The sequence below is a fragment of the Euwallacea similis genome, chromosome 14 (assembly GCF_039881205.1).
Source record: "Euwallacea similis isolate ESF13 chromosome 14, ESF131.1, whole genome shotgun sequence".
NCBI classification, from domain to species: domain Eukaryota; kingdom Metazoa; phylum Arthropoda; class Insecta; order Coleoptera; family Curculionidae; genus Euwallacea; species Euwallacea similis.
The window spans coordinates 295,055-322,020 of NC_089622.1; the positions used below are offsets into that span (position 1 = coordinate 295,055).

The 26,966-nt window shown below is 34.5% G+C and overlaps 5 protein-coding genes across 11 annotated transcripts; 3 read left to right on the forward strand and 2 right to left on the reverse strand.

Annotated features, from left to right (window-relative positions):
* Positions 1 to 351: 351 nt before the first annotated feature.
* Positions 352 to 1,949, forward strand: Arl8 (ADP-ribosylation factor-like protein 8). The gene is made up of 4 exons (XM_066397065.1): positions 352 to 668; positions 1,368 to 1,522; positions 1,581 to 1,742; positions 1,795 to 1,949. Exons 1-4 carry the CDS (start codon positions 546 to 548, stop codon positions 1,913 to 1,915), a joined length of 561 nt encoding a protein of 186 aa, XP_066253162.1. The 5' UTR covers positions 352 to 545; the 3' UTR covers positions 1,916 to 1,949.
* A 1,422-nt stretch (positions 1,950 to 3,371) lies between these two features.
* Positions 3,372 to 5,314, forward strand: LOC136413474 (tRNA methyltransferase 10 homolog A). Of its 2 annotated transcripts, XM_066397056.1 has the most exons (6): positions 3,372 to 3,478; positions 3,533 to 3,714; positions 3,769 to 4,232; positions 4,286 to 4,576; positions 4,741 to 4,846; positions 4,913 to 5,314. In XM_066397056.1, exons 3-6 carry the CDS (start codon positions 3,819 to 3,821, stop codon positions 5,068 to 5,070), a joined length of 969 nt encoding a protein of 322 aa, XP_066253153.1. In that variant the 5' UTR covers positions 3,372 to 3,478; positions 3,533 to 3,714; positions 3,769 to 3,818; the 3' UTR covers positions 5,071 to 5,314. The 2 variants fall into 2 exon arrangements, with proteins under 2 accessions (XP_066253153.1, XP_066253152.1); XM_066397055.1 differs by lacking the exon at positions 3,372 to 3,478 and having other exon boundaries at positions 3,701 to 3,720.
* A 125-nt stretch (positions 5,315 to 5,439) lies between these two features.
* On the reverse strand, positions 5,440 to 10,483 carry RpII140 (RNA polymerase II subunit RpII140). Its single transcript, XM_066397359.1, has 12 exons — positions 10,333 to 10,483; positions 10,039 to 10,267; positions 9,073 to 9,500; positions 8,474 to 9,014; positions 8,231 to 8,417; positions 7,836 to 8,150; positions 7,237 to 7,720; positions 6,825 to 7,044; positions 6,551 to 6,767; positions 6,272 to 6,490; positions 5,991 to 6,212; positions 5,440 to 5,935 (listed from the first exon to the last, which is right to left on the reverse strand). The coding sequence occupies exons 1-12, from the start codon at positions 10,355 to 10,357 to the stop codon at positions 5,489 to 5,491; spliced, it is 3,534 nt and encodes a 1,177-aa protein (XP_066253456.1). The 5' UTR covers positions 10,358 to 10,483; the 3' UTR covers positions 5,440 to 5,488.
* A 1,166-nt stretch (positions 10,484 to 11,649) lies between these two features.
* tws (protein phosphatase 2 regulatory subunit tws) lies at positions 11,650 to 19,291 on the forward strand. Of its 2 annotated transcripts, none has more exons than XM_066397346.1 (6): positions 11,650 to 11,891; positions 14,921 to 15,138; positions 15,347 to 15,533; positions 15,785 to 16,118; positions 16,172 to 16,388; positions 16,671 to 19,291. In XM_066397346.1, exons 1-6 carry the CDS (start codon positions 11,792 to 11,794, stop codon positions 17,037 to 17,039), a joined length of 1,425 nt encoding a protein of 474 aa, XP_066253443.1. In that variant the 5' UTR covers positions 11,650 to 11,791; the 3' UTR covers positions 17,040 to 19,291. The 2 variants fall into 2 exon arrangements, with proteins under 2 accessions (XP_066253443.1, XP_066253444.1); XM_066397347.1 differs by having other exon boundaries at positions 11,657 to 11,992.
* A 1-nt stretch (position 19,292) lies between these two features.
* On the reverse strand, positions 19,293 to 23,364 carry LOC136413664 (solute carrier family 25 member 35-like). 5 transcript variants are annotated; one of them, XM_066397349.1, is made up of 6 exons: positions 23,012 to 23,071; positions 21,716 to 21,854; positions 21,404 to 21,647; positions 20,263 to 20,501; positions 19,984 to 20,206; positions 19,293 to 19,721 (listed from the first exon to the last, which is right to left on the reverse strand). In XM_066397349.1, exons 3-6 carry the CDS (start codon positions 21,645 to 21,647, stop codon positions 19,498 to 19,500), a joined length of 930 nt encoding a protein of 309 aa, XP_066253446.1. In that variant the 5' UTR covers positions 21,716 to 21,854; positions 23,012 to 23,071; the 3' UTR covers positions 19,293 to 19,497. The 5 variants fall into 5 exon arrangements, with proteins under 5 accessions (XP_066253446.1, XP_066253449.1, XP_066253447.1 ...); XM_066397352.1 differs by lacking the exons at positions 21,716 to 21,854; positions 23,012 to 23,071 and adding an exon at positions 23,346 to 23,364; XM_066397350.1 differs by lacking the exon at positions 21,716 to 21,854 and having other exon boundaries at positions 23,012 to 23,158.
* Between the last annotated feature and the right edge of the window lie 3,602 nt (positions 23,365 to 26,966).

Consider the following 26,966-nt stretch of genomic DNA (forward strand, 5'->3'; position numbering starts at 1 on the left):
CTACTCAAGAATAATTTGGAAATGTCTTACGAAAAAAATTAATCAATGCAAAACGTTAAAAATCACAACAAAATTATTAAAATGGTTGAAATTCGGCAATGGCATCCTAGATTGCAGACCAAAATATAATAAGTTCTTCAAAAATAATTTAACAATTATATACTTTTATTCTGTGAAATAGAAAAGATATATCTCATTTGACTAATTTTAAAAACTAAATTTTAGAATAAATTCAATGTTCTGGACAATCGTTACGTACTTGAGGTTAAGATTCGGATTCACATCTAACCGAATTAAAGTTTGATTAAAATAATTACCCCTAGATGGCTACATATCGATTATTTATACAAGCCAGTCTGACAGACAGCTGATTTGGAGTAGATAGTTGATTCAATAATTGAAAACAAAAAGTCGAAATACCTAAAATCCTCCCATTTTTAACATTTTTCGAATAAAGTTGATAAAGGTTTATCGTTACTTTTGCAAGAGTTAATGCCAGATTATACATAATTTTACAATAAAGTAGTACCTAACAATCATACAACATGTTAGCTTTAATGAATAGAATACTAGACTGGTTCAGGAGTCTCTTTTGGAAGGAAGAAATGGAATTAACTTTGGTTGGTCTTCAATATTCTGGAAAAACCACATTCGTTAATGTTATTGCTGTAAGTATATCTTTAGAGATCGTATAAAATTCTTCTCAAATAGATGAATTAACTGAACTCTACAATATATAATAAGTATTTAAGTACAGATTAAGTACCTACTGAGATTCCACTTATTTAGATATTTATTCTTTTCATTATTCCATACACCGTTTATCCAGTCTTGTTTTTTTCATTTGATTCTCATTGCAAAACCACAATTGTTTAAATATTTGATTAATACTGCTGAGCTGTTTTTGCATAATGTGGTAAAATCAATTTGTTAGGACCAAAGTTTACAGCATAGAAGTCTTACTAGATCTGGAAATAAGATTGTAATGCTGATATATTTAATAAATCTAAAAATATTGCTGGATCTGAACCTGACATCTAGTTCTCCCTCTATACCTATATTAACATTATTTGTTGGCAATTGAACAGTTTTTATTAGGTTTTATCAGGAATTTTAAATTGACCCCTTCCTGGGTTTCACTTCACATTTCTTTCATTCAATCTCATTAAACATTATCAAGACACATTTTTTTCATTGCTCACTTAACATACATATATTTAGAAGGTTGCAATGGCACACCCATAGAATTTGTAGAAATTATTAGTCATCAAAATGAAACTTAAAATGTTTTTGATGATATAGATCCTCAAATAAACTTTCTATTTACAAAATTCAAGGTTTTTTGAAAAATGGACACTTGATTTCAGTCTGGTCAATTTAGTGAAGACATGATCCCTACAGTTGGTTTCAACATGAGAAAAATCACTAAGGGTAATGTGACAATTAAAGTCTGGGATATTGGTGGCCAGCCAAGATTTAGATCCATGTGGGAGAGATACTGCAGAGGAGTTAACGCCATTGTGTATGCTACCCAGTATTTATTTAATATTATGTAAATGCATGATAAGCTAATAATCTAGATACATGGTAGACGCGGCTGATCCAGATAAAATTGAGGCATCAAGAAATGAACTGCACAACCTCTTGGACAAACCACAGCTGGCTGGTATTCCTGTATTAGTGCTGGGAAATAAGAGGGATAAACCTCAAGCTTTGGATGAGAATGGCCTTATTGAAAGAATGTAAGAATTATAAAATGTTTTCCAACTTTTTAAGACTACAAAATATTTTTAGGAATCTGTCAGCAATCCAGGACCGCGAGATTTGCTGCTATTCAATATCCTGTAAAGAAAAAGACAACATTGACATCACCTTACAATGGTTAATAGCGCATTCAAAGTCCGGCATGCGTTAAGCATTACAGGGCTAAAAACAATTTCCATCATAAATTTTTCTTTGCGGTGTTATACACTTAAGAATCGGTACTTAGGATTCTTTGTGTTTTTTAGGTAAGTACATTTCACAATGCTACATTTTGAAGCCTTTGTATTCTCACATTATTTCAAGGAGATTAACTAAATATTTCTTCAATAGATAACTAATAAGAGGTTTTAATTATTAGAAATTGTAAAAAATATGAATATTGGATGTGATATAATCCTACTTATGATAATGATGTTTATTTTATTGGTATATCATGTAGATGATGTTAGAATAAAATTCAAGGTCTGAACAGTCTGGAAGGTACGTCCCGACATAGACATTTTAATTCACACAGTTTTAAGTTTAAAATTTTGAAAGTGACTTACATAGGTAATACAAAAATCGTTTAAAATTGGATACCTGAAACCTGCGGAAGAGTTTTTCTCGGAAAATATTTTTATCTTCAACGTCATGTTCTGTTTGTTGTTTATATAGCAAAATTTCCTTTTTCGGCAGTTTTTGGTTTGGCGAGTGTCACTGGTAGCATTTTTACTAAATAGTAACATGGCCCCACAATTATTTTTGTTTTACAGATAATATTATAGAAACAAGGAATAAAGTAGGTATTGCGCATTTCCGTTTATTTGTTTAAAGAGCGAAGCTGAGCCTTTAAAAATGAAGTCACTAAATATTGATCTTTCTTATTGTAAGTTGTCATTAGCTAGGATTTACTTAGGATTAATGTATGTCTATTTAAAGTACTATAAAATATTTACGTTTGTACACAAAATATTATGGTCTTGTTGCGAGCGCGAAGTGATCAAGTAGAAAACATTATTTTATAATCTTTTTTATATTAAAATTTTATTTTTTCGTTTGTAGACAAAACGCGCTTTTCTTGGACCTATAGTAAATAAATCTCTCCGAGAAAGCTTCATGTTTTTATTTTTCCTCACGTATACTATATGCATTTGCGACGCAAGCAGCGATTAGTTGATTGATCGAAAGAAGCAAAAGACAAGAAACTATCTACATATAGGTTTTAAGAAAATAGAAATGTGACGCCCCGCATAAGCGGAGTTACAGTAATCTTGTCAACTTGGTGAAGGCGATGAATCTACTGAGGTGTAACTCCTTAATCTTATTGAATAACCAGATTTGTAGCTGAAGCACTGCATTCGGGTATGAAAGCTGGACATTCACTCAGTAGATGCCACGGCAGCTTTTCTGCTAGACCTGCGCTCTTCTTCCTTTCGATTAGAAGAAAAAGCTACTTTTATCTTGCTATTGGACCGAGTACAAGCAGTAAGTCGTCTACCAGTGCAGGTTCATCCATTTAATAATTGATCTCAGTGATAGGTTGACTTTTAAAAAATCTCACGATCTACTTGGGTTCATAAAGCATTATTTCACAACCCAGTTTGGTCCAACGATCCGCTTCCTTGTTACAGAAACCCCCATATGTTTTCCAGGATTCTAAGATAACGGTGTTTGAGGTACAGCCACTTACCTCGCTTAGTGGCCGACCCTGTACATTCCTAAGTCTATATCTTTGGTAATATTTTATTATCTGTAACTCGAATAGATTTGATTTTTTCACGTGTTCTAGATTTCGACCAGCCATAGCCCTCAGATCCCCAATGGAACTCATCATCAATTTATTTGGAATTATTTTGTACATTAATTAGTTCATATGTCCGCGACCCTCCCACCTGCTATTTCAAAGGCAGTTCAGTTCGATTGATGCTGATAGTGTCTACGGTAGTCACTTGTCGCTTCTTCGTATTTGAGGTTAAGGTAAAATAATTTATTTTTTAATTTGTAAGAATCTTTAGAATTTTCCAGATTGACGATTCAGTATACTTTTTTTAACTTTAACTTAACTAGTGAAACCAATGGATAATCAATCACTTCAAGAAGAAGACGCTATCAACGATGTTGATATGAATATCTTTGATGAACCAGATAATGATTTGCCCCCAGCAGCAGGAAGTTCTACACTTTGTGAGGAACTGCCTCAAAACCCCTCAGATGTGGCAAGTGTAAATTATTTTAATGGTGTAGAAATATCAAAACTCACCAAAAGGCAGCAAAAAAAGTACAAAAAGTTTCTGAAATGGCAAGATGTAAAAAAGGAAAAACGAGCCAAAGAAAAAGAAAGGCTTAAAGAGAAAAGAAAACTAGCTAGAATCAATAACATTAGTTTAGGACCAAGTCGAAAAGCTCTCAAAATGAGAACAATGGAAGCAAGTACTTGTAAAATTTCTGTATGCATTGATTTGAGCTTTGATTATTTAATGATAGACAAGGCAAGTTATCCCTTCAAGCAAGAAATAAATCTATAATTAATATAATTTTTCAGGATATGGCAAAAACAGCCAAGCAGATTTTAAGGGTTTATACAGAAAATAGGCGAGCTCTAGCTCCAATGCAATTGTACCTTACAAATTTCAATGGTAGAAGTAAGCGAGAACTGGAAAGATACAATGGCTATCAATACTGGGATATGGTTTTTCATGACAGCGATTACATGGATGTTTTTCCAAAGGAGAAATTAATTTATTTAACTAGTGACAGTGACAATGTAATACGTGAATTACAAGATGATAGAATTTACATAATTGGAGGCTTGGTAGATCATAACGCGCATAAGGTTACTATAATTCTCTTTGTTTTAATTTTTTTTTTTAATACTACCATCATAACAAAGACTTGATGTGGAATACAATCATAGCTAACAGAATTATTTTACAATTTTGATAAATCATTCTATGCTACCATAACAAAAAACAACACTAATTAAGTGGTCAATTACAGGGAATTTGTTACAATAAGGCACTAACAGAAGGAATAGCCCATGGACGATTACCAATAAGTGAATATTTTTGGATGAAACAACGAAAAGTTTTAACCATAAATCAAGGTAGGAATTTGGTGTTGGTATCTTTTCTGTATGTTTGACTTTATGAAATTCTTTTCCTATTTCCAGTATTTGAAATTTTAATCCGTGTTAGTGAAGGAATGACATTTAAAGACGCTTTTGAGCTAATTTTACCCAAAAGAAAGGAGATTGTGTCTCTTAAAAGTAACAAGATAGAAGAGCAAAGTGAAGTAGCTGAAAATGGTGACATACAAAATACAGGATAAATTTGTTATGTATTGAAATTAGTGCCGTTTTTTCTGTGGTTTGACTTATATGAAATTCTTTTCTGACTTTCAGTATTTGAAATTTTAATCTGTGTTAATGAAGGAAAGACATTTAAAGAGGTGTTTGTTTGACTTAATTTTGTCCAAATGAAAGGAAATTGTGTCTTTTAAAATTAAGTGCAGAGTGAAAAAGCTGAAAATGTTAACGTTGTACAAAATACAGAAAAATTGTTATGTATTGAAATTAATTTAGTTTTTTTTTAGATCTTAATTCCATGGTTATTAATCGATATATACTTACCCCATTTCTTTGAGACTTTTTTTTGGTAAGTTAGGATAAATAAGAAAATTTAAAATACACTATTTATTTACTTCAATTACAATGATTGCAAAGCTTTACACTTAGTAAAACCCAATTTTAAAGCACCATAAGCCTTGGTGCAATATTCATAGACATCAATTCTTGGAACAACAACTTTGCGGCATATGGTAGTCTCACTTGGGAAATCTGAGTCTTATTCTTGCACCCTTTGCATTCAAATGTATTATTTCTCATGTTCGCGATAGCTATCAGTCCGCAAAAGTTACAAATGTGTACTCGATAAGGATCGGACACTTCGAACAATCGTTCTCTTAAGAATTGAGCCGCACCGTGAGATATTTGGCAATCTCGCTCCATCTCCCCGAAACGCAGACCTCCATCTCTTGCTCTTCCTTCCATGGGCTGTCTCACCAAGATTTGCACAGGACCCCTAGCTCTTGAATGGATTTTGTCATCAACCATGTGTTTTAGACGTTGGTAGTAAGTAGGACCCAAAAATATTTGGGCGTTTATTTTTCTACCAGTGTGGCCATTAAACATAACCTATAATCTCCACATTTAAAATTTCTTGAAAACTTAAATTTAAAAACTATTTCACCTCATTTCCTCTGAGCTGGTACCCATATTCTTGCAGTAAAGTGGAAATTTTTTGTACGTTTACTGCATCATTGAACGGGGTGGCATCACCAATTTCCCCTTTGTTTGAAGACACTTTTCCTTGGATGCACTCAATTAAGTGACCAATTGTCATACGAGATGGAATAGCGTGAGGATTAATAATGATGTCTGGGGTAATGCCTTCGCACGTGAAGGGCATATCCTAGATTAATACAAGAAACGAAAATATTTTAAAATAGATAAAAAAATATATACAACCACCTCTTGTCGATATTGGATCCCACAGGTTCCTTTTTGACCGTGGCGCGAAGCGAATTTGTCCCCAATCTGCGGAATTCTCACCGAACGCACCCTGATTTTGCAAAATTTATAACCTTCAGAATTTAGGGTCAGCATTACTTGATCCACAACTCCAGTTTCGCTGTTACGCAGGAAAGTAGAGGCGTCTCGTTTGGTAAACCGTTTTGTCGTTCCTTCTAACTAAAAAAAAATTGAGTTTATTTAATTTTGCCGTAAGGAACAAATTGCCAATTGCTTTACTTCATCATCATTTTCAGGCAAAGTCATCGTTTTCCCGATAACCACATCATCGCCTGACACTCTTATACCTGGCGAAATGATTCCATCTTCATCGAGTTTATCGTACAAAGCGTTTCTCATTCCCTGGCACGTTTGTCTTGTAGGTTTCTCAAACTGTTCCTCTTGGTCACCTATTCGTTTATTTTCAGAATCTTTATATGATCGATAAAACACCGATCTAAAACAAAATATATTTCTGCAACCCCTCGATTTAGCTTGAATATAGACCAAGTACCTAAAGAACCCTCGTTCCACGGCAGATGCGTTCAAAATAACTGAATCTTCTTGATTATAACCGGTATAACAAGCGATGGCGACTATGCTGTTAATACCGGCCGGTAGTTCTCTGAACCGAAGGTACTCCATAGATCTGGTCGTAACCAACGGTTTATGTGGGTAATATAAAACGTGGGCCAAAGTGTCCATTCGAACATGGAAGTTGGTAATGTAAACACCTAAATACAATGAAAATCTATGTCAATTTTCTATCAAAAATGTATTTAACGTAACAATAAGTCTAGAAATAAATAGATTTAGGCCTTTTTGCCACATAAACTCAATGTTTTGCTAAAAGGCATTTTAGCAAAGGTTAAACTTTTTGTAATAACGAACCTTACAAAATAACCAAAAACGGTAATACAACTTACCCATAGCCTGTTTCCCCATAGCGCTTTGATAAGTATTCCTAGGACTTTGGTTGTGATCAGGGAAAGGAATAATCGAGGCACATACTCCCAAAATCATGGCCGGATGAATCTCGCAGTGGGTGTAAGTAGTACAATATGCATATTCCTTTTCTTGCCGTAAATCATCGGGTGACATGGCTATCATCACAGTTTCTTCTTCTAATGTGTCGATATATTCAACGACACCTGAAGCTACCAGCATTTGCCACCCATAGTTATTATATTCTCTTTCTTTTAGGTTATCAATATGCTTCTTCTTTAGCAACAGCTGACCGTTTTCCACAATTAAAAGAGGCCTACAAATTCTACCAGCGTCTGTATATATCCTAATTTCCCTATCTCTAATGTCTCTTATCATCGATACTTCTGATACGATAATGTCCATTTGACGTCTTAGTTTTCTGAGAGTTGCCATGAGTTGTTCGGGGTCACGATGTATGCCCACCTAAGGAAGACAAGAATCAATTACTTAAAATATGATTTAAAAAATTAATTTAATGATTTTATTATGTTCTTAGAATAAAGGGCCATCATTAAATTAACGTTCAATTATCTCTTACCCAACATCCATTAACGAAAATCTTTGTAGCATTTGCAATTGCAGATGGGGCTATTTCCTCCAAATTTTCCATGGACCATTCCTCCAAAAACTCCAAAATTGGCGACGGTTGAGAACCAACGGAAATATATGCCATAAGCGCCAAATTCTTTACGAGACCTACAGCAGCCCCTTCGGGGGTCTCCGCAGGACAAATCATACCCCATAATGTATTATGCAACTGACGAGGTTTGGCCAATTTCCCGTCTCTTCCAATCGGCGAGTTAACGCGTCTCAAGTGAGAGAGAGTTGAAGCAAAAGTTAAACGATTTAATACCTAAAAATGTTTTGTTTCTTTGTACGACATTCTATTTTTCAATGATAATTCAACGTAGTTTTAAATAGAAATGGGCTCACTTGAGATACTCCAGCCCTAGCTTGATGAGCCTTCTTCTGGTCCCCCCAATTTCCTGTGGCGAGAGAGTATCGTAAACCATCGGTGATTAGTTTTGTTTTAATAGCCAAATCCAAATTGAAATCTTTTCCCCTGTCAATGAATTTCTGCGCATACATTCTAACTTCTTTCATTAAATTTTTAAACAGTCTACAAAATAATTATTAATAACTCCTTGAGGATATTTGTATTAAAATTGAAATTACCCTCTAAATAAGAAAGCCAACAAAGGTCCAGCTAAATCCAGTCTCTTATTTCCATAGTGATCTCGGTCATCTAATTCTCTTCTTCCAAGAGCTGCTAAAAGAAGTCTATGAACCATGTACCCCAAAAAATAGGCCTTCTTTGTTTCACAGAAATCAGATACGCCCACATGTGGTAACATTTCTTTTTGCAAAATTTCCCGAGCATATTTTATACGCCTCTCTTTAGTTACTCCAGGCCTGGCACCTCTGGCACCAATAAAATTTAGAGCTACATTTTGTTCTTGAATAACAAAAGCTTCGTCTAATGAAGGTTTAACCATTTCCATCATCTCAGGGTCTTCAAAGTCATAAATAATATGTTCTAATATGTCTCTATCTGCCACAAAACCAAGAGCTCTGAATACGATCATAATTGGAATTTCTTGTTTGATATAAGGGAGAATAGCGATAATACGTTGACCAATAGCTGCTTTTTTTATTGCTTGGCCACCTCTGGCCATCATATTTACCCAGAGGGTTGAGGTTGGACGAGAACTATGTTCTAGAAGTATAAAAAGTAATAATTATTTCTTCTCCATGAAAGTCTGAAAGAAACTTACCTAAACACGACCTAATTTCAGTTTTATAGGCATATTTCCCATCTTTCATAGAAAATACATATACAGTATTAGTGGCCATTTTCTCCTGTGCTATAAGAACTTTTTCTGATCCGTTGATAATAAAATAACCTCCAGGATCCAAAGGACATTCATTCAATTCAGTCAAATCACGGTCTGTTAAGCCACTCAGCAAGCAATAAGTAGATCGGAGCATGATTGGTATTTTACCAATGAATGTCTTTTGATGTTGTGTTTCAATGGGATCTTCTCCCTCTTTAATTATCGTTTTTGTTATGTCTACATATAGTGGAGCAGAGTAAGTTAAATTTCTTAATCTGGCTTCATTAGGCATCATTGGCGAGGGAGCACCATCTTTTTCCCAATGGGTAGGTTTTGATAAGTAGATCTGTTCAAATTTCAGGATATATCTGATAAAAAAATTAGATGTTAGTCACAAATGAGTGCTAAATAGTAGTATACATATATCTATGTATTTAGTTTTTAGTATCATAAAACCCTGCTTCTTAGAATATTTAATTCGCTTTTGAAAATTTGCATCTTGAGTTTTTCTTCATTTTGTATTATTTTATTTGAGATCAAATATACTGCTTCTGACTTGGTGCACTACTAATGGGTTTCAGTTTTTGGTTCTAAATTTAGGTGAGAGGCAGAGGCAATGAAATGCACACAGTGTATCCAAAGTGAATAAAAATCTGGAATTGTTATAGAAAATATAGGAGTGATTGGATGGGACTATGACAATGTTGCCTGCTATTGGCAGAGTAATATAATTTAGGAAAGCTATGAATGATTTTACAAAAATGGAATCATTGGCAAGCAACCAATATCCCCATTGAATTGAAAATTTTGTTTTGCACACTGTTCCAATATTTCCAAACAAAATTAGTTATTTCATACCTTTGGACACATTGTATATTTTCATATTTACAAAGGCTTTATTTTTACCTTGGTGGTACTTCAATTTCACCAGAAGTATGTTGTGCTTCAGCCTGTAATTCAATAGCAGGAGAATCTTCCACAATTCTCTGCACTGACATCTGAATGAATTCATCGAAGCTATCCAATTGTTGGCGCACAAGGCCCTTTTCATCAAAATAAGCATTGATTACAATCCAACAGGCTTCTTGCCATAATTCTGAACTGATTTCTTCAGTTTCCTCATCGTCGAACTGATCTAAAATAAAATGGTGTTTGGGTTATAGTTTATAGTAAAGAAGGGCAAAATTGAAGTGAGCTTACCATAATCTTGTTCGTACATTGACATGATTGAGGATTCAGTCTCTATTTCTTTATGAGTAAATAGAAAAGGCTTCTAAAATTATTTTATGTTTATGTTTATATGCTTAATGGTACTTTATTTTGTATTTAAAGCATGAAACCCCGAATCGGTTCACCGCGTTTGTTTTCTATTCGTCACCTGTCAGACTCGTCAGAGCAGCGTCAGATAATCGTTTGTCAGTTCTGTCGAGGAATTCAATTGAGCGTCATTAGTGCTTAAGGCTGGTTCTTTAATATGGTTAGAGTATCTATTCTATAGACCTCTTAATGAATATTTTTTCCAAGCAGCCTTAAAGTGCATCAACTAGAAGTAAATGTACCTCGTCGGGATGCCTTGTACAACAATTACATATATTATCTATTCTCGCATTAAGATATCAAACAAACATCCCTATGGAATTGTGATATAACCAAACAATTGAACTAGGTATTTAACAGCTTGAGATATAAACCAAAAATAGCAAAACAGATGGGTAATCGTCACGCAGGCTTAAAATCAAGGCGGCTAGCTATAGGTGCCCTCTAGTAACAGAAATGTGAACTTCTAGTAGACGTCAAAAGTGATTCATATAATCTCAATGTCTGTAACTATACACCAACGCCGTTAAAAACTGCAAAAATTGCATTAGTGATTAGTATGTATTATTTAGATTCATTGATAAATGGCTTAACAAAAAAATGTATGTTACTCGGAATAAAAGTGTAGCAGCGCCCTTAATTTAATTAATTCAAAAGCCTGCTTGCCACCATCTAGGGAGGTAATAAGACCTGTACGGAAGTACTCGGGGAAATTGTTAAAAACATTATACGTTTAAAGAGGAAATCGTTGGCGAATTAACCCTACTGTTCATTAATAAAATGTAGACGATCCTGCTCTGTGGTTCGTTTTAATATTTAATTTTTCATTTTATGACTTGATTAAAACAATTTAAGGGTAATAAAAAATTATTTGGTTGTGAATAGATAATGCAGTGCTCTTATAGGGGATGAAGTTTTCTTTGGTTAAATCTTCGGCTTCAGCTTTGCTTCTGACTCCAATTTTCGAGTGCAGAATAAAAATATCTACTTTTACTCGTAGATTAACCTACTCTTAGACGCATAGAAGGAAAATTGCGCAAATTAATGAGATCTATGCGACACCCGACTCTATTTAGTATCCCCCCTCCCAATACCCCTTGTCAAAGGAATCAAAAAGTAAACGCCTTAAATAATTGACAACCGACAGTTGACATGTCTGATTGGCAAAACCCACGCAAAACTACCTGCGGCGCTAGTATCATTTGTCATTTTGCTTTCCTTGCATTTTGTAATGGTGGACTTTCAAGGTTGGCTTGTGTGTTTTTTCTATTTGAAGAAATCGTTCTTATCATTAGTTGGCCGCTAAAAAAAAATATCAAAGATTATCGAAAATAGTTCGCTGATGAAGTATCGTCAGAAACAGTCCAGCGAAGTATCAGGCCAAGGACATCCGAAACGTTCGCGAATTTCGAAAAGCCCGCCCGCGAATCGTGTTATGGCCGGTAAGTTGTGTTGCAACACCACGGTTTTTCGCCAACTGTGACCTCGATAAAGGGGAAATGTGAAAAAAGTCCTGCAAAACTAAAATTGTACATTATGGAAGGTAAATTTGTCTGTTTATGAAGAGTAATCGTCCTTTTGTGTTGCCATGCCATTTCAATGCGCACATTTTCAACCTTATGGGCATTTAGGTCTTTACGTAGATTTTACGGACAGATTATGTTATTATGTAGTGGTTATATTACCTTTAAAAAAGCGTCTAGACGACATTCATTATGGTAGAGCAGTTGGACCTTGTTTATAAGTTTGCAGGTGCTCACAATTTGTGTGAAATCTGCCTCAAGTAAGCAGTACTATTGATCATTGATCTATGGAATGTGCAATCAAATTTTGTACATGAATGGTTAATAGTAATTAATACTCCATGTTAAATTTGTAATCTTTCAATTGAAGCAGGTATTTGGCATAGGTATTCAAACTTCAAAATTATGGTGTTAAATTTTAAATTTGGGCCATGTGATTTTATTCCCTAGTTTATTTTTTAGAGCATTTCTAGCAATCTACATTAATTCTCATTTCTGTTTAAATACATGTAAAGGGAATCATAAATAAACCTTAAATAGACCTTAAAATGTCAGAGGCATGCTGGGGATCAATGTTTAATAGTAAATAACAAATGGCATTATTAAAGCACTATTTATACATGATCACCACTTATTATCACTGTTTGATCTGTCAGGGCTAAGCGAATTTACTTTTAAGATTCCTTTCCCAAAATATAGTTCTTTGTAAATTCTTGAAGGATTCTTCTAATCATATCAATTTTGAAACACCGGGGAAGCAAACATTTTGAGATTTGGTTCCTTCCTTGAATCAGTTTGAAAATTATTCATGGAAACACTGTAAATTCATTGAAAAATAATACTAAAAATAGAAATAGGTGTTTTTGGGCCATGAGAGATACTCCTTGCCAACTACAAACATATATTGACCTTATCAAGTAGATAGTTACAAATAAAATATTTAAGTATAGCTGTTATCTAGAGTGGGAATTCTTTTAAAGTGTCTTGCAAGTTGGCTTTAAATAAAGGAAAAAAAAAAGAAATTTTTTAAAAAACTTCAACACCTTGTATTTGGGAAATGAAGAGGTTCCAGAAATGTGTCTGTTGTTTGCTTCTTAGTTTAAGAAAAAGTCTATATATTTTATCACATTTTACAGTTTTTTGTTGAATTTTATTGTTAAATAAATGGCTAACTACACTGTGTGACCAAACAAAAACCACCTACAGTAGCGGAGATGTTAACTTGCTTGCCATTCAAGACAGAATGTCAGTTTTTGTGCATATTTCTTCTTTTTGAAAGCAAAATATTAAAGCATCTAGCTTGGGCCTTACAAGTACCCAGAGATTCTTTTTAGAGATGTTTTTTACTGATACTCTAAAACCACATTCTCTGATCCCCTACACCATCAAGGTTTATTGTAGTTCCCTGCTGTACACAAAAGAAATTTACATTGCAATATTTGTATTTTGGTACATATAACTACTTTCTTACAGGTAGGAAAATAACGGCCTTTAATTTGTTTATTTCGGTCTTGACACACACGGAACTTTAAAATGGCTGTCGCACCTTCTCAGAATTTATATAGTGATTACTAAAAGACAAGCATTTTTTAGTAGACATTAAGGGCTCCCAGAAACGGACCAATTCGTCGCACTACCAAGTAGCGCTATTTAGTCACTACTATCAATGATTTTTTTGCATTTATTAGTCACGCCACAGCGGTTTCTATGGAAAAGGATCCAGGGAATAGAAGCGAACTATGCATGGTAGGAAGAGAGGAATAGAAGTATACATGAATGCACAATCCATTGCAACTAAGAAAAAAAATTGACTTCGACGATAAAATTTTAGATCTGCGTTTGTTTATTTTTGAAGAAAAATAGAATCTTAAAAAAGTAAAAATATGCTAATTGTCGTTTCCTTTCTTTTCTTTATCTATGAGAAGCATTACCAGAACATTTTAGCATGGTCAGTAATAAATTAAGTAATAAAATAATGACCAGGGTAACCCAGGGTACAGACAGAAATATTTATTACACTTAATAATACCCAGTCAAGCCCAAACTAGATTACAGACCCTTTACGCAATAGTTAGGTAAACGGATAATAAACAGGCCAGAATTCCGAATTGTCCTTACCCTTGGCCCAACCATTTTTATAATATATGTTTATGAAAGATTTAGGAGATTTGCATTATACCGCCAGTGTTAGTTACATTTTCGATTCTAAGGTGAAAGGGACAAGATCCTAATATATAAAATCGCTTGCGAAATTTCATGAATTTACCAGTTACAACTTAGGCTGTACTTATTGTACTTTTAGTTATTTTATTTCTTATCTCAATTACAATCGATTGATACAAATTTGTGTTTGTTCTATCGTGGCGTTTTTAAATAAATGTAAGTACCTACATATTTTGATCCAAATTGCTTGGTCAAAAAGTGGGCAAACAAGAACGATTTAAATATGGACGTTACTATAAGTTTGAGAACTACCCTGAACTAACCTCATAATTCATCTTTACTTAAATATAACAGCACATCTAATGAAAGGTAAAGTGGAGGATGACATATTTCTTAAATATTCATCTGTTGTAAGTTCAGTCTCTTTTAGTACTGAGTAATTCAAATATGAACTCAATAATTTTTTTATTTTCTATGATTTTGGTATATATACTAAAATCGTTGAATAATCAGAAAAGTTCTTTGTGTGTAATTATAAGCATAAGTAATAGTAACACAAACATAAGTAACAAATAATTTGAGCAAAATTAAAAATCTATTCCACGAATTTAATTATTAATCTATTACCTTAATGTATGACTCTCATAGCATCATCAAAAGGTTGTTTTCCCCTAATTACCAAATTTTATTCATCATCAAATTTAACTTCAGTCTTTTCCGTTATTGGACAAGCTGTATAATATAGCATTCAAAATCATTGTTATCACTACGTTTCATCTTTCCAGGCAATGGAGACACCCAGTGGTGCTTTTCGCAAGTTAAGGGAACCCTTGATGATGATGTTACTGAAGCAGATATTATCTCCTGCGTGGAATTCAATCATGATGGAGAACTGTTGGCTACAGGGGATAAAGGAGGACGAGTTGTTATATTTCAAAGAGATCCTATGAGCAAAGCTGCGTTACCTAGACGTGGCGAATACAATGTATACTCCACATTTCAGGTAAGAATGATATTTTAATATAGTGGGAGATAATTTTTTTTTTTTAAACACCCTGTACCTATGAAACCAAGTTGACAGAAGCATTTCTGCCACTGTCAACTTATATTTCAAAAAAATCTTTATGTATGTACAACTGGAATAACCATCGTTGTAAAATACCATTAGCTGCAATTGCTATTTTGCTTAAGATATGTTTAAACTTTTTTAGAGCCATGAACCTGAATTCGACTACCTCAAAAGTTTGGAAATTGAGGAAAAAATAAATAAAATTCGATGGCTCAAGAGAAGAAATCCTGCCCAGTTTCTCTTGTCAACTAATGATAAAACCATTAAACTGTGGAAGGTCTCCGAGAGAGATAAGAAAGTTGAAGGATACAATACTAAAGCTGAAAATGGTAAGATTCACAAAAGTCGTATGAAATTAATATTGCTTCATTGTTAAAAAAAATAAAGAAGTTTCCTTTGTCGCCCATGGGAACTCGATAACCGTTAAATCATAATTCGTTAGCTGATCATTTAATGTCAAACAGTGTTAATTTATCCTCTATTATCAACCTCCAAACTTCAAGTCTATATCTCAAATAGAAGGAAAAGGTCCACTTTAGAATAGCACTTCGTATTAAAAATAAATTTTGCTTTGATGTAGGTTCCATGGTAGACCCAGGATCCGTAAACTCCCTTCGGGTGCCAGTAATCAAACCAATGGAGCTCATGGTGGAAGCCTCGCCTCGAAGAATTTTCGCCAACGCCCACACGTATCACATCAATTCAATTTCTGTCAACTCAGACCAAGAGACTTACCTTTCGGCAGACGATCTGCGGATCAATCTCTGGCATCTAGAAATCACAGACCAGAGCTTCAATATAGTAGATATCAAGCCCGCTAACATGGAAGAGTTAACGGAAGTTATCACTGCTGCCGAGTTTCATCCTGTTGAATGCAACTTGTTTGTGTACAGTAGTAGTAAGGGAACGATTAGGTTAGTATATCTTTTTGAGCATAATTTTAAAATTATAATATATTTGTGTCTAGGCTGTGTGATATGCGCGCGTCGGCCCTTTGCGACCGACATGCAAAGTTGTTTGAGGAACCCGAAGACCCCATGAATCGTAGTTTCTTTTCAGAGATTATATCTAGCATCAGCGATGTGAAATTGTCGAACAATGGTCGTTATATGATTTCCAGAGATTATTTGTCGGTAAAAGTTTGGGACTTGCATATGGAGACTAAACCAATAGAGACTTATCCGGTAAGTCAATATTACTTTTGTTAGAGTTTATAAGGGTATTGTGTAGTGACATAACCTAACTAGGCATATGTTTTACTCGGCGAAAATGCAAATTTTGCATCGTAATTTACTTCATAGCTGATTCAAGGACTATGCTAGGCGTGAATACTACTGCGACGATATTTTTCACCTTGTAGAAGAAATATCTATTTTAAGGCGTTTTTCAGCATTAAAATGGGCAACTTTGACTTAATTGAATTTATGATCCTGTACATTTCTTAACATCTTTAATTTTCTCCGTAGGTTCACGAATATCTAAGGGCAAAATTATGTAGTCTCTATGAGAACGACTGTATCTTCGACAAGTTTGAATGCTGCTGGAATGGAAACGATACTGCTATCATGACCGGTTCCTACAACAACTTCTTCCGCGTTTTTGACCGAACTACGAAGCGTGACGTCACGCTGGAAGCATCGAGAGACATTGCTAAGCCGAAGACTATCCTGCGACCGCGTAAAGTCTGTTCGCAAGGTAAACGGAAAAAAGACGAAATCAGCGTGGACTGTTTGGACTTTAACAAGAAAATATTGCATACCGCGTGGCACCCCTTGGAAAACATAATCGCGGTGGCGGCCACGAATAATTTGTTTTTGTTCCAGGACAAATTTTAGTCTGACTACGTTCAGTTATTTTTGTAGTGAATCGTCGCTAGGGAAATCGTGTCGAGAGTGAGTGATTGTGTTGAGGATATAAGAGTGTGCGGTGCTGAGGAAATTACTCAGATGCAAATAAGGGATTTTTTTAATGAAACATGCGGGTGTAGGTGAAACAGGGAGGGTCTTTCAGTGAGTTAATCAGGTGTTCTTTAGAACACGCATTAAAACACGCTAGTTTTTTTCTTCAGAGCTTAGAAAACACCCTTTGAAGAACACCCAACAAATTGAGTATTTTTGCAATGCCTTCGAGATTGTGAAGTCTGTGTATGTTGTTTTGTGAAGCCTGATTAGTTTCGAGAGGTAAATACCAGCCATTTATTTATTTCTTCCATATTTAATCGTTAATTGACTTAAGCAGTAAACATATTGTTGCCTCATCCTTTGAATCGAGTTTAGAGGGCTGCAGACTTTATGGCCATTTTCTGACATTTTAAGTTTTTGTTTGGTGGTCACACTCAATGATTTTTAGCGTATTCTGAAATGAATAAGACTTTGTCAGGTGTAAAGTTCCTGATTGTTAATTCTCTTCTAAATACTAATCTTTTTTAAATAATAGTTACCAAAAATGAATGTTCTTTTGCGGCAGCAATTAGTTCCAAATGGAATAATTGTTAAAAAGATATTTTATTTTTTGTGTTGAAAGTCTCATGATAACTAACTACTTTTATGCATTAAAATGAATAAAATTAGATTAATTTATTCATTTCATCAATGGTGTTCCTACGAGGGAGTGACTAGTTTGCCTATGTCTCCACTTACCTAGATCAACCATGCATTGGATACGAAAATCAGAAAATGAATACAATCTAAACTAATTCCATTTCTTCAAGTCATATTAAAGAACGATCTTACCCTGAAAAAAAAATATATAAGACGGATGGTACTTACCGTAATACGATTCAAATAAATTGCAGCATCCTACGATTTACTCCCCTTCAGTGCATAATACTTTGTACATACAAGTACGTCGTTGGGTCGGGTTTCAACTACCTACTCGCATATTGACAGCTTAGAGAATACTATACTAAATCAATTCCCTCAATCTTTATCTGCACTCACTTGCGTATTCTGAATTCTTACTTCTCTCAAGCCCAACATCTTTTCCGCACCATATTATGTGAATAAACATAGTAACACATCATCCGTGACTATAGCATGTCAGAACTGCATCTCAACTCCTGTCTGTTATTGGAGTATGCCTAAAATTGCCTATATTTCATTAGGTTACAAAACGTTAAAAGACGCCCGTATCGATCAATTGATCGCTGAATAAAAATCAAAAATAATAGTGGTTTTTCCAAGTTAATTGTAGGGTATTAGATAAAATTATGAGATATTGAAAGGTGGAAATAGACTGTTGTCGCGTCACGTGAGCTCACATAAAATTATGTTACCCAGGTTCGCCACAAAAATATGGTAATTTTCTGAGGTATTTTAAGAGGTGATAATGTTCTTGGCGTTTTATTAAATACAGTCTTGTGATTTTGTGGGATGTGGGATCGCGTGACTGCAGATGGGAACCGATTTTTCACCTTGAGCAAAAAGAATTTTTGATCTAAAGAGCTACAAATATATTATCATCAATATAAACGTGCCATAGCGAAATAACATTCATGAACTCCTTTAATTTTACGATGATAAAGTCTTAAACATCAATTTTGTAGTTTTGCTCATATAAAATTTTAATATATTTAGAATAAGTTGTCATATTGATCAGAATTACGTGGCAGTGTGTTTTTAACAAATTTGAATATCTATATCACTTCATCATCTGTGGCTGCATATATAAATGATCAAATATATTTTGTGGTTATGTAGTACACTCGATTAGTGTCGTTGGCAAGATTGTGTTTGTTGTCACCAATTTATTATCATGTTGAATAAAATTGCAAAATGCAGATAAATTGTTTTGTGCCATCACAACCTCCAAGACTTCTCTTTCGTTTCTCCACACTGCCACCAATTGAAAAATATCTTATTAAGTATACTACTTTATGATGTATTAAGTATTTTTAAGTATACCTTCCAGTTTTTGGATTTTGTTAAAATATACAATTAAGACATATTTTTCTTTTTTTAGGTATATGTACAAATTTTTATTAAAGGCTGCATCTTTCTCACCCAAAATCTCAAACGTGTAAATACCCGATCTTGTTATAAGTAAAATGGTATTGTGATAAAGCGAAAAATAAAGAGTTTATACCAGAGCCAATGTTTCCTTTATTCATATCTATTAAGTTGTCTTGTAGCTCAAAGGCTCGAGAATGGAAATTGCATTTTGGAACCTACTGAACAGTCAACAGTATCAGTAACAAATATCAAAAATATAATATATCTGAAACTCAACAACAATAATATAATATTTTACCTATCTAAATCACATAAAATGTAAGTGTAACCACTAAATAAGCCCTTAAACAGCTTGTACCTTGGTACTGGTCTTTGGCGGAAAATAGCTATACGCGAAACCTCGAAGTACGTCAAAGAAAACTAGACACAAAACGGTGTGTGGACCAAGACGAAGATACATGGGTCCTATACCCTTGAAAAATGCAGTTATACCTTCGGATTGGTATATTTTTCTAGTGCAGTCGAAGTAATTGTTGTACAGTAGGCCTTTTCCAGACGCATCCGTTGCTGAAATAAACAGTGCCTAGCAGTAAAATTATTATTTGATGTGTCCACAATCGGACACATTTTCCTCTTTCGTCCACATATGCAGTGGACATCACTTCAGGCTTCTGACAATGTCCATCACAATTGTGGACGAAACGTTATGAAACAACTTTATTGGGTACTGTTTGGATGTCTGAGAAATGTTTCCAATTGCGTTTTTTAAAGCTAAACTTTTCCTTATTGGCAATAAAAGCATGTTCATTTATGAAATTCCAGTACTTACGTTGGTTATACAGCCTAGTCATAATCAAATCAAACGGTGTCATCACAACACTGACGACAATCCCTCCCACCATACTGCTCATAAAAGACCTCAAGAGCGAATTATCTGTGATATTATAACGGTCGATCCACTGTTTGGTGTATTCAAAGCACATTATTTGAGAAGACCCCCCAATAAACGCTCTAGGAATAGTGGCGACAGCCCCCCTAAACAACCCTTTAATCTGCAAATATCAATCTTCATGTTTTCATTACGCTACATTAAATTAAAAGTGCTTACTCCATTTGCGTTAAAAATATTCGTAAGTGCCTGAAAAGTACCCGTGTGCTGATGTTGATAACCAACAGCAATAGCTTGAACTGCTTGGGCTTGCAAATGGGTTTTAACGAGAAACAGGGGGCTCGCTGAATATTGTCCTATAACGGAACCCAGACCTGTGATTAGGATGCTTTTTGTAAAAAGGAGATTTCCTTCGTTGTCTCTTAAGAAGCCTGAAGTGTCGGCGTAACCGTACACACCTGAAAGATATTTTAAACGGTCCTATATATTGTATATATAGGGTGATTCAAAATTATGGGATCGAACTTTTAATGATTGTTCCGTGCAGCAATGGAAGACATTTGAGTATAAGAATCCCTATCCGGAAATGGCGCTATGGCCTTGTGATATTTTAAGAGTTTTATGCAAAAATGAATTTTATCGAGTTTTAGTACGTTTCATTTTAATTTATTTGTACAAAGTAACAATACAGTAATTGTTCAAAATGTAGTCCTCAAATTTCATCAGTTCGGACAACAATAGATCAGCAGAAAAGGTCCAGTTCCGTGGCCTCTAATTCACCCGATTTAACATCTATATATTTCTTTTTGTGGGGAAATGTATCGTCTCTGGATTATGAAACGCCAGTAGAAACAGTGCAGGATTTAATTGCACGAATTACTGCAGCATTTGAAGTCGTTCAAAACGATTATCACATTTTTAATTTTTAGCCAGGTGCGCAGAAATCCTGTGCGTTATTTTTTACAAAAAAAATTGAAGTGAAACGTACTAAAACTCGATAAAACACATTTTTTGCACATAGCTGTCTTAAAGTGTTATAAGGCCATAACGCCTTAGATAAATATTTCCGGACATGGGTTCTTATACTCAAATTTCTTCTATTGTTGCATTGAATAATCCCTAGAAGTTTGATCCCATAGTTCTAAATCACTCTGTATAGTTAACATTCTTCAAGTTATAATGTTGGCTTTATTTAGCCGTTGTTTCATCATACAACACTAAAGAGATAAAAATGCAAAATCATTTAATCCATAAATGTGTGTCAATACAAAGTGCTTGCCAAAAGTGTTACAACTAGTCAATTCCCCTTGATTTTCTTAGCAACTTAGAACGGTGATTTTGCCCATATATTTTTACCTACCTAATCTAGACCCGTTCATGATAAGTTGCACCCAAAGAGCTGGCACCAAACCTTTTTGAAGAGCGAGAAAGCCGTCGTTTTTCGCCACTACGTAACCTGCATGCAAGACATTTTTGTAATGAACAACATGTGCGCCTTTGGCTTGCAGTTCGCCTTGAAGCTGCAACCGAGTTTTTAAAACTTCCAAAGGATTAGTGAAGAGACAGGCACCCATAGCTGCGACTCCGCCGAGTGCGAACTCCATCTGAATGATATTTTCATGCATTTACAATGTAAATAAAATTATTATTAAAAAATACATTTTGAAATTACCTTCTAGAGTGTTGGTCAATTCTTGTTTATCAAAATATGTTTAGGAGTTGTATGGGTGCTAATTTAGAAAATAGTTATGAAAGTTAATTTTATACTTAAATTTTGCACAGCTTTCATTAACCAAATGTTTCAACTTTTACTGAAACAACATCAAGATCTTGGTGTCTGCTCGTCATTATGAAATCATTAGCGAGGTTACAATATGTAAACAAGGACTGCTGTTATCAGATAAATTTACGTTCACTCTACGTGGTGTTATTCTTAGTTACCATTGGAGAAATAAGGCAAATACCAGGACGTGCTATACATACAATAACTGATGAACATACCTCCTCTCCCTAATTATGACTACACTAGTTTTTTAAAAAGAACAGCTAAAATAGATTTTTAATACTCTTAAAAATAAAATTAAATCATGCATCTGATAGAACACATTGTTATATTACGATATGCAAATCTCACTTGTTGTTTTAAGTTTATCAGTTTACTGTGAATTTACGCAAGCTTTAGTACCGTTGAGCTTTTGTAATTGCTAGCGGTAAAGGGCCAATATTTAATAACACTCATGAATTTTTTCTTGTATCTTTGTAGAAGACCTAAACTTAAAAGAACAGAGAAATATTTGACAGGGCCGACCTTAGTGAGTCTGCCGCCCTGGGTTACCCCCCCATAAGGCCAATACTGCAAGTATGTGTAAAACTTAAGTTAATGCAGGACTGGACACTGGATGAAATCAGTTCCTAAGCTTATTAAAGTCAAAGGACAAATTCATACAGTGGTTTTTCTTACAAATCTTTTTTTGGGTGGAAATTTGGCCAATTTGTTTGGTTGTTATATTGACTACTTATGCCATATGTAGATGTAGAGTTGACTGCACTCTCTGTTAAAAAAATTTTTCACAGATCTGCTACTTTTCATCATTAGTTCTTCAGTAGATAAAAATGTCTACTTCTAATTTAAGCAGGAAAGCACCTTTTCCTCCAGGGGAGCTTTCAATAGTCTCAATTTCTGGGAGGCCCTAAGAGATGGTTGTGAAATTGTTCAAGAATTGTTTGTCAAATTTTCTTCTTTCATATTTCATTCTCACACACAGATTAGTGTTGCTAGGGCGGTAGAATTGCATCGTATTCGCAATTAAAACTAACTGAGAATTATTAATGGTTTGTTGACAGAACTTTAGAACTTAATAATAAAAAAATTTAAAAACTAGAGAAAACATTTATTTAGACTATTTTGGACTTAAATTAATAATTAATGAATCAATTAAAAACTTTAATTTTCTTAGATTATAATTACTTTATAGGATCTAGGAACTCCAAGGAATCATGCTCCAATGAACGCCTGGCTGAACTGCTGAGTATTATGCATTAAAGTGTGTTAAACGCACACGACACAATAAAAGACAACATTTTACAAGAAACTGAGAAAATTGAGGAAATAAAGCAAAATTACGCAAGAAGCAGTTGTAAAAGTGGAAGAAGTAGAAGATAAATGTCGAATGTGAGGTTATGTTATTGTTATTGTTGTGGTTACAATTAGTCACATGTCAAAATAGATGGTGCTGGAAGCTTAACGTGAATCACATACATGGGAGCTGCCCCTTGAGCCCATGAATTTAGCTTTTGCTTACTATGGATCGATTGTGACGTATCCACGTGGCCCCTCACATCCGACTTCTCCCACAAACATTTGGTACCTTGTCCAAAAAACGTTTGCCCCGCCAACGCTCTCGCTAAATTATATAATCTCGATACCCACCAAACCCAAACAGTAAACTGATAATTCATAAGGTCATAATATGCCCCTCATTAACCTTTGGTGTACCTATCTCGATTAGCGTTTCAGATAGGTAGTGCAGGTAGATTTAACAAGATAAGGCTCTGAGAACTATTAGTGCTCAAGAGTAAGAACGCAAACTGCATATCTGCATTCTATGACGGGAGGGAAATGTATCAGTAACTTTGTGGTATAAGTTGGGAGAGGCACTTTGGCGCACTAGAGAAGTTGAATTTTCCATGCACTATTTAAGTGCGGGTCATATGTGCATATCGCACTGTGTCCCACGAGGCAATCCAAGTTCTAGCGGACGTCCCCCCTTGGAGTTCTTCCTAGAGGAATGCTCAACTCAGCGTTCGTCCACGGGTAACGGAGGCGGATACGGAAGCGACCACAAGGACGACCATTCAGATATGGCAGAATCATTTGCCAAGTCTCGAGAACAAGAATCGGTGGAAAATAAAACTTATCCCTCACCTAAATTTACAGACTTCATGTAAATCTAGGTGCCTGAATCGGTACCCAATTCAGGTGCTCAGCGGATATGGAAGCTTCAGGAGCTATATGCTCCGCATAGGTAGAAATGGCTTCAATTGCAGGAACTGCGGGACACCACTGAGCATTGTATTTTTCAATTCCCGTTATTCAAAGGGCAAACGCTAAACGAGAGCGCGAACAATCTGACTTCAACATTTCTCATCAATAGTATATGGAAAAGTAAAATGAAGTAGGATCGTTGCATCAATGCCATTTCTACGCTGGTCAAAAAAAGGAAATCAATGGAGTCTGCCGCTACTGAAGAAGGACAATTGGGCAACATAGAAATTCAGTAAAAACAAGAATCGTTAAAAATAGAAGAACTTTAACGCATTCTGGACACTGAAGATATATTTTCCAGGGATAGTTCCGGGTCGTTGAAGGTCGGTTCGTTAGATATCTTGGAGTTTTTCGTGAGCAGGCGTTTCGGTGAATTCCACACCACCCAGCTACTAAAACAATAGGTCGGACGCCTTTTCGAAGACTTTCCTTGTGTAAAAATAAAGTATTGTTTGAGCACCACTGATCGAAATTCGGTATAACAATCTATTTAATCATTTAACCACGAAATGCCTTGTATTAGACTCGACCTTAGGCGCTACGGTACTTAGCACAAAAGGGGCCTTTACCTCGACTTTTCCCCCAATATTTATGTTGAAACTAACTATTGTATTTAGCCTTGCTCTTGACTGCTACCAACTTCAGCTAATGGCATAATAATTGACTTCGTTGGGAAATTATATCCGCCGGATGAAATTTAATATAGGTTGAAACACAACAGCCTTCTGAGGTTGCGATGCGGGGGCAGTTGCGCCCTCAATCACAATAAATTCAATTGAATCTAATCAAAATCAAAATATTTTGTAACATTTATTTACTCAAAAATTTACATTTAACTTGGGTAAAAATAATTATTTTTCAAATGACAAATATATGAGATTTACAAAAATTATTGCGTTAACATTTATTCAAAAAACTGCAGTTTGAAAAAGACAATAATTGCTTGCCATTACGTACGTCTTTCAAGGATATGTAAGAGAATAGTTAAAAGTAGAAGGTTTTCTTTTGAAGAATTTTGCGCAATTTTCTATAAAAACCAAGTGTGATTATCACCTAGAGGAAACGTTCTAGCAGTTATGGTTTTTGGTGTTTACAATATAACAGTGTTATTTTTCCTAACTAAATGGACTATATAAAGTTTTGTCTTAAATTAATAACCGGTGGCTTTTTTACATTTATTGTTTGTGACCGGAAAAATGAGGCAGGGATTTGAGTAGGTACAGAAACTCTACTTTAGACTCTAGCACATACAAGTAATTACTTTAATATAATATGGATTTAAGAAATTAATGCTTTATAAATATGATTTAATTTAGGTAAACAGTCTTCATTTAGTTTTTTGTACAGCTTGATATGTTTTGTTACGTCGTAATCGTTTTGACTTATAACAGGTCCATTAATTATTATATTACCTAAATATACAAAACTTAATCAATTTTAATTAGATCAATTTATACTCAAAAGTCATCTGAATTTGTAGTCATCGAAATTTTTGTTTCTTAGGATATTTTTTTGGCAATTTTAAACGATACTTCTCCACTTCGTAGTACCTCTAAATTTATTCAAAAACACATATATTGGTCTATTTAGGGCACAACTGCAAAACCTAAGAGAAAAGAAATTAGGGAAATTCAATGTAAATTCAAAAACAATAATTATAAAACTACATTTACCAACAGCTATTTTAGCAATTATTTTTGCACTAAAGTAGGGGCTTAAAATATACATAAAGACCAAACGACACGCAGGTAAAGTTCACATACAGTTAGATTCAGTTAGTCTAGAAAGAGATATATTTTTTGCAAAATATTTATATTATATTTTTAGTAAATACGAATAAATAGTGATGTAAAGTTAAATGTTATAGAAGGTCGATATTACTAGAAAAATTGATCTGCTTATGGGATAAATACGGAAATAGCAATTTCTATTCCAGTGTCTCATTCAGTGAAGACTTATTTTTGTTTTGTAACATTCTGGACGTTCCTATAAACAAAACAAAGATCTTGTGGCTATTTCCCCCTATTTGGTTATCTTTTATTAACTATACGTAAATTTATCACCTAGATTTAATGTAACGATCACAAAGTAGTAGTTCCATTCACAAACAAAACAACTATTTACATTTACAAAACTTTACTAATAGACATTTATATGAAACCATTTATGTACAAATATTTTACAATCTGTGAATCACAATTTTGATATGCATTTTTCTCATCTTTGATATGTTCTAATGTATTTAGTGTCGTGGTGATGGTGTACTATATGCGTATGGCCATAATGAGTTCGTGGACATTTTGCTAGACTTAACGTATCCCTAATGTAGGTAGGTAAAATAATATTGCTTCTTTTATAAAATATCTGAGCTATATTGGTTTATTTTACTTATGTATGGTGAGGATAAAAATATTTCGAAATAGGTACCTTTAGCGTCTTAAGTGGTCGCCACGTGTAATACTCAAAATAAACATACGGCACCAGTCTTGGACCCGTTGCTGGAACTTTTTTTGTGAAAGCATTATAACTGTTTTTATCCACGACTTCTGAGAGAAAAACTGCCTAAACTCAAGGCAAGCTTCGCAGATATTCAGGCAAAATCCTCCGCTCATCGCAGAAGATAAAAATAAAACATTGTAACTTTTGATGAGGAATCAAAGTTTGTTTGTCATATTGTCCATATCATGCAAATATACTAAAAACACATGGCAGATTTTTCACATCAGCAGACAAGGGCAGCAAAATCGTTATCCTGCTGGCAAAACGCTATCATGTGTCTCTTCAGTTAAACTGAGGCGGGGTCTTTGGAACCCACTCTAAACTGGTTCATTACACTTATCATTCGTAAGTTTCAGCTTTTAAATGAAAGCTTGATTAT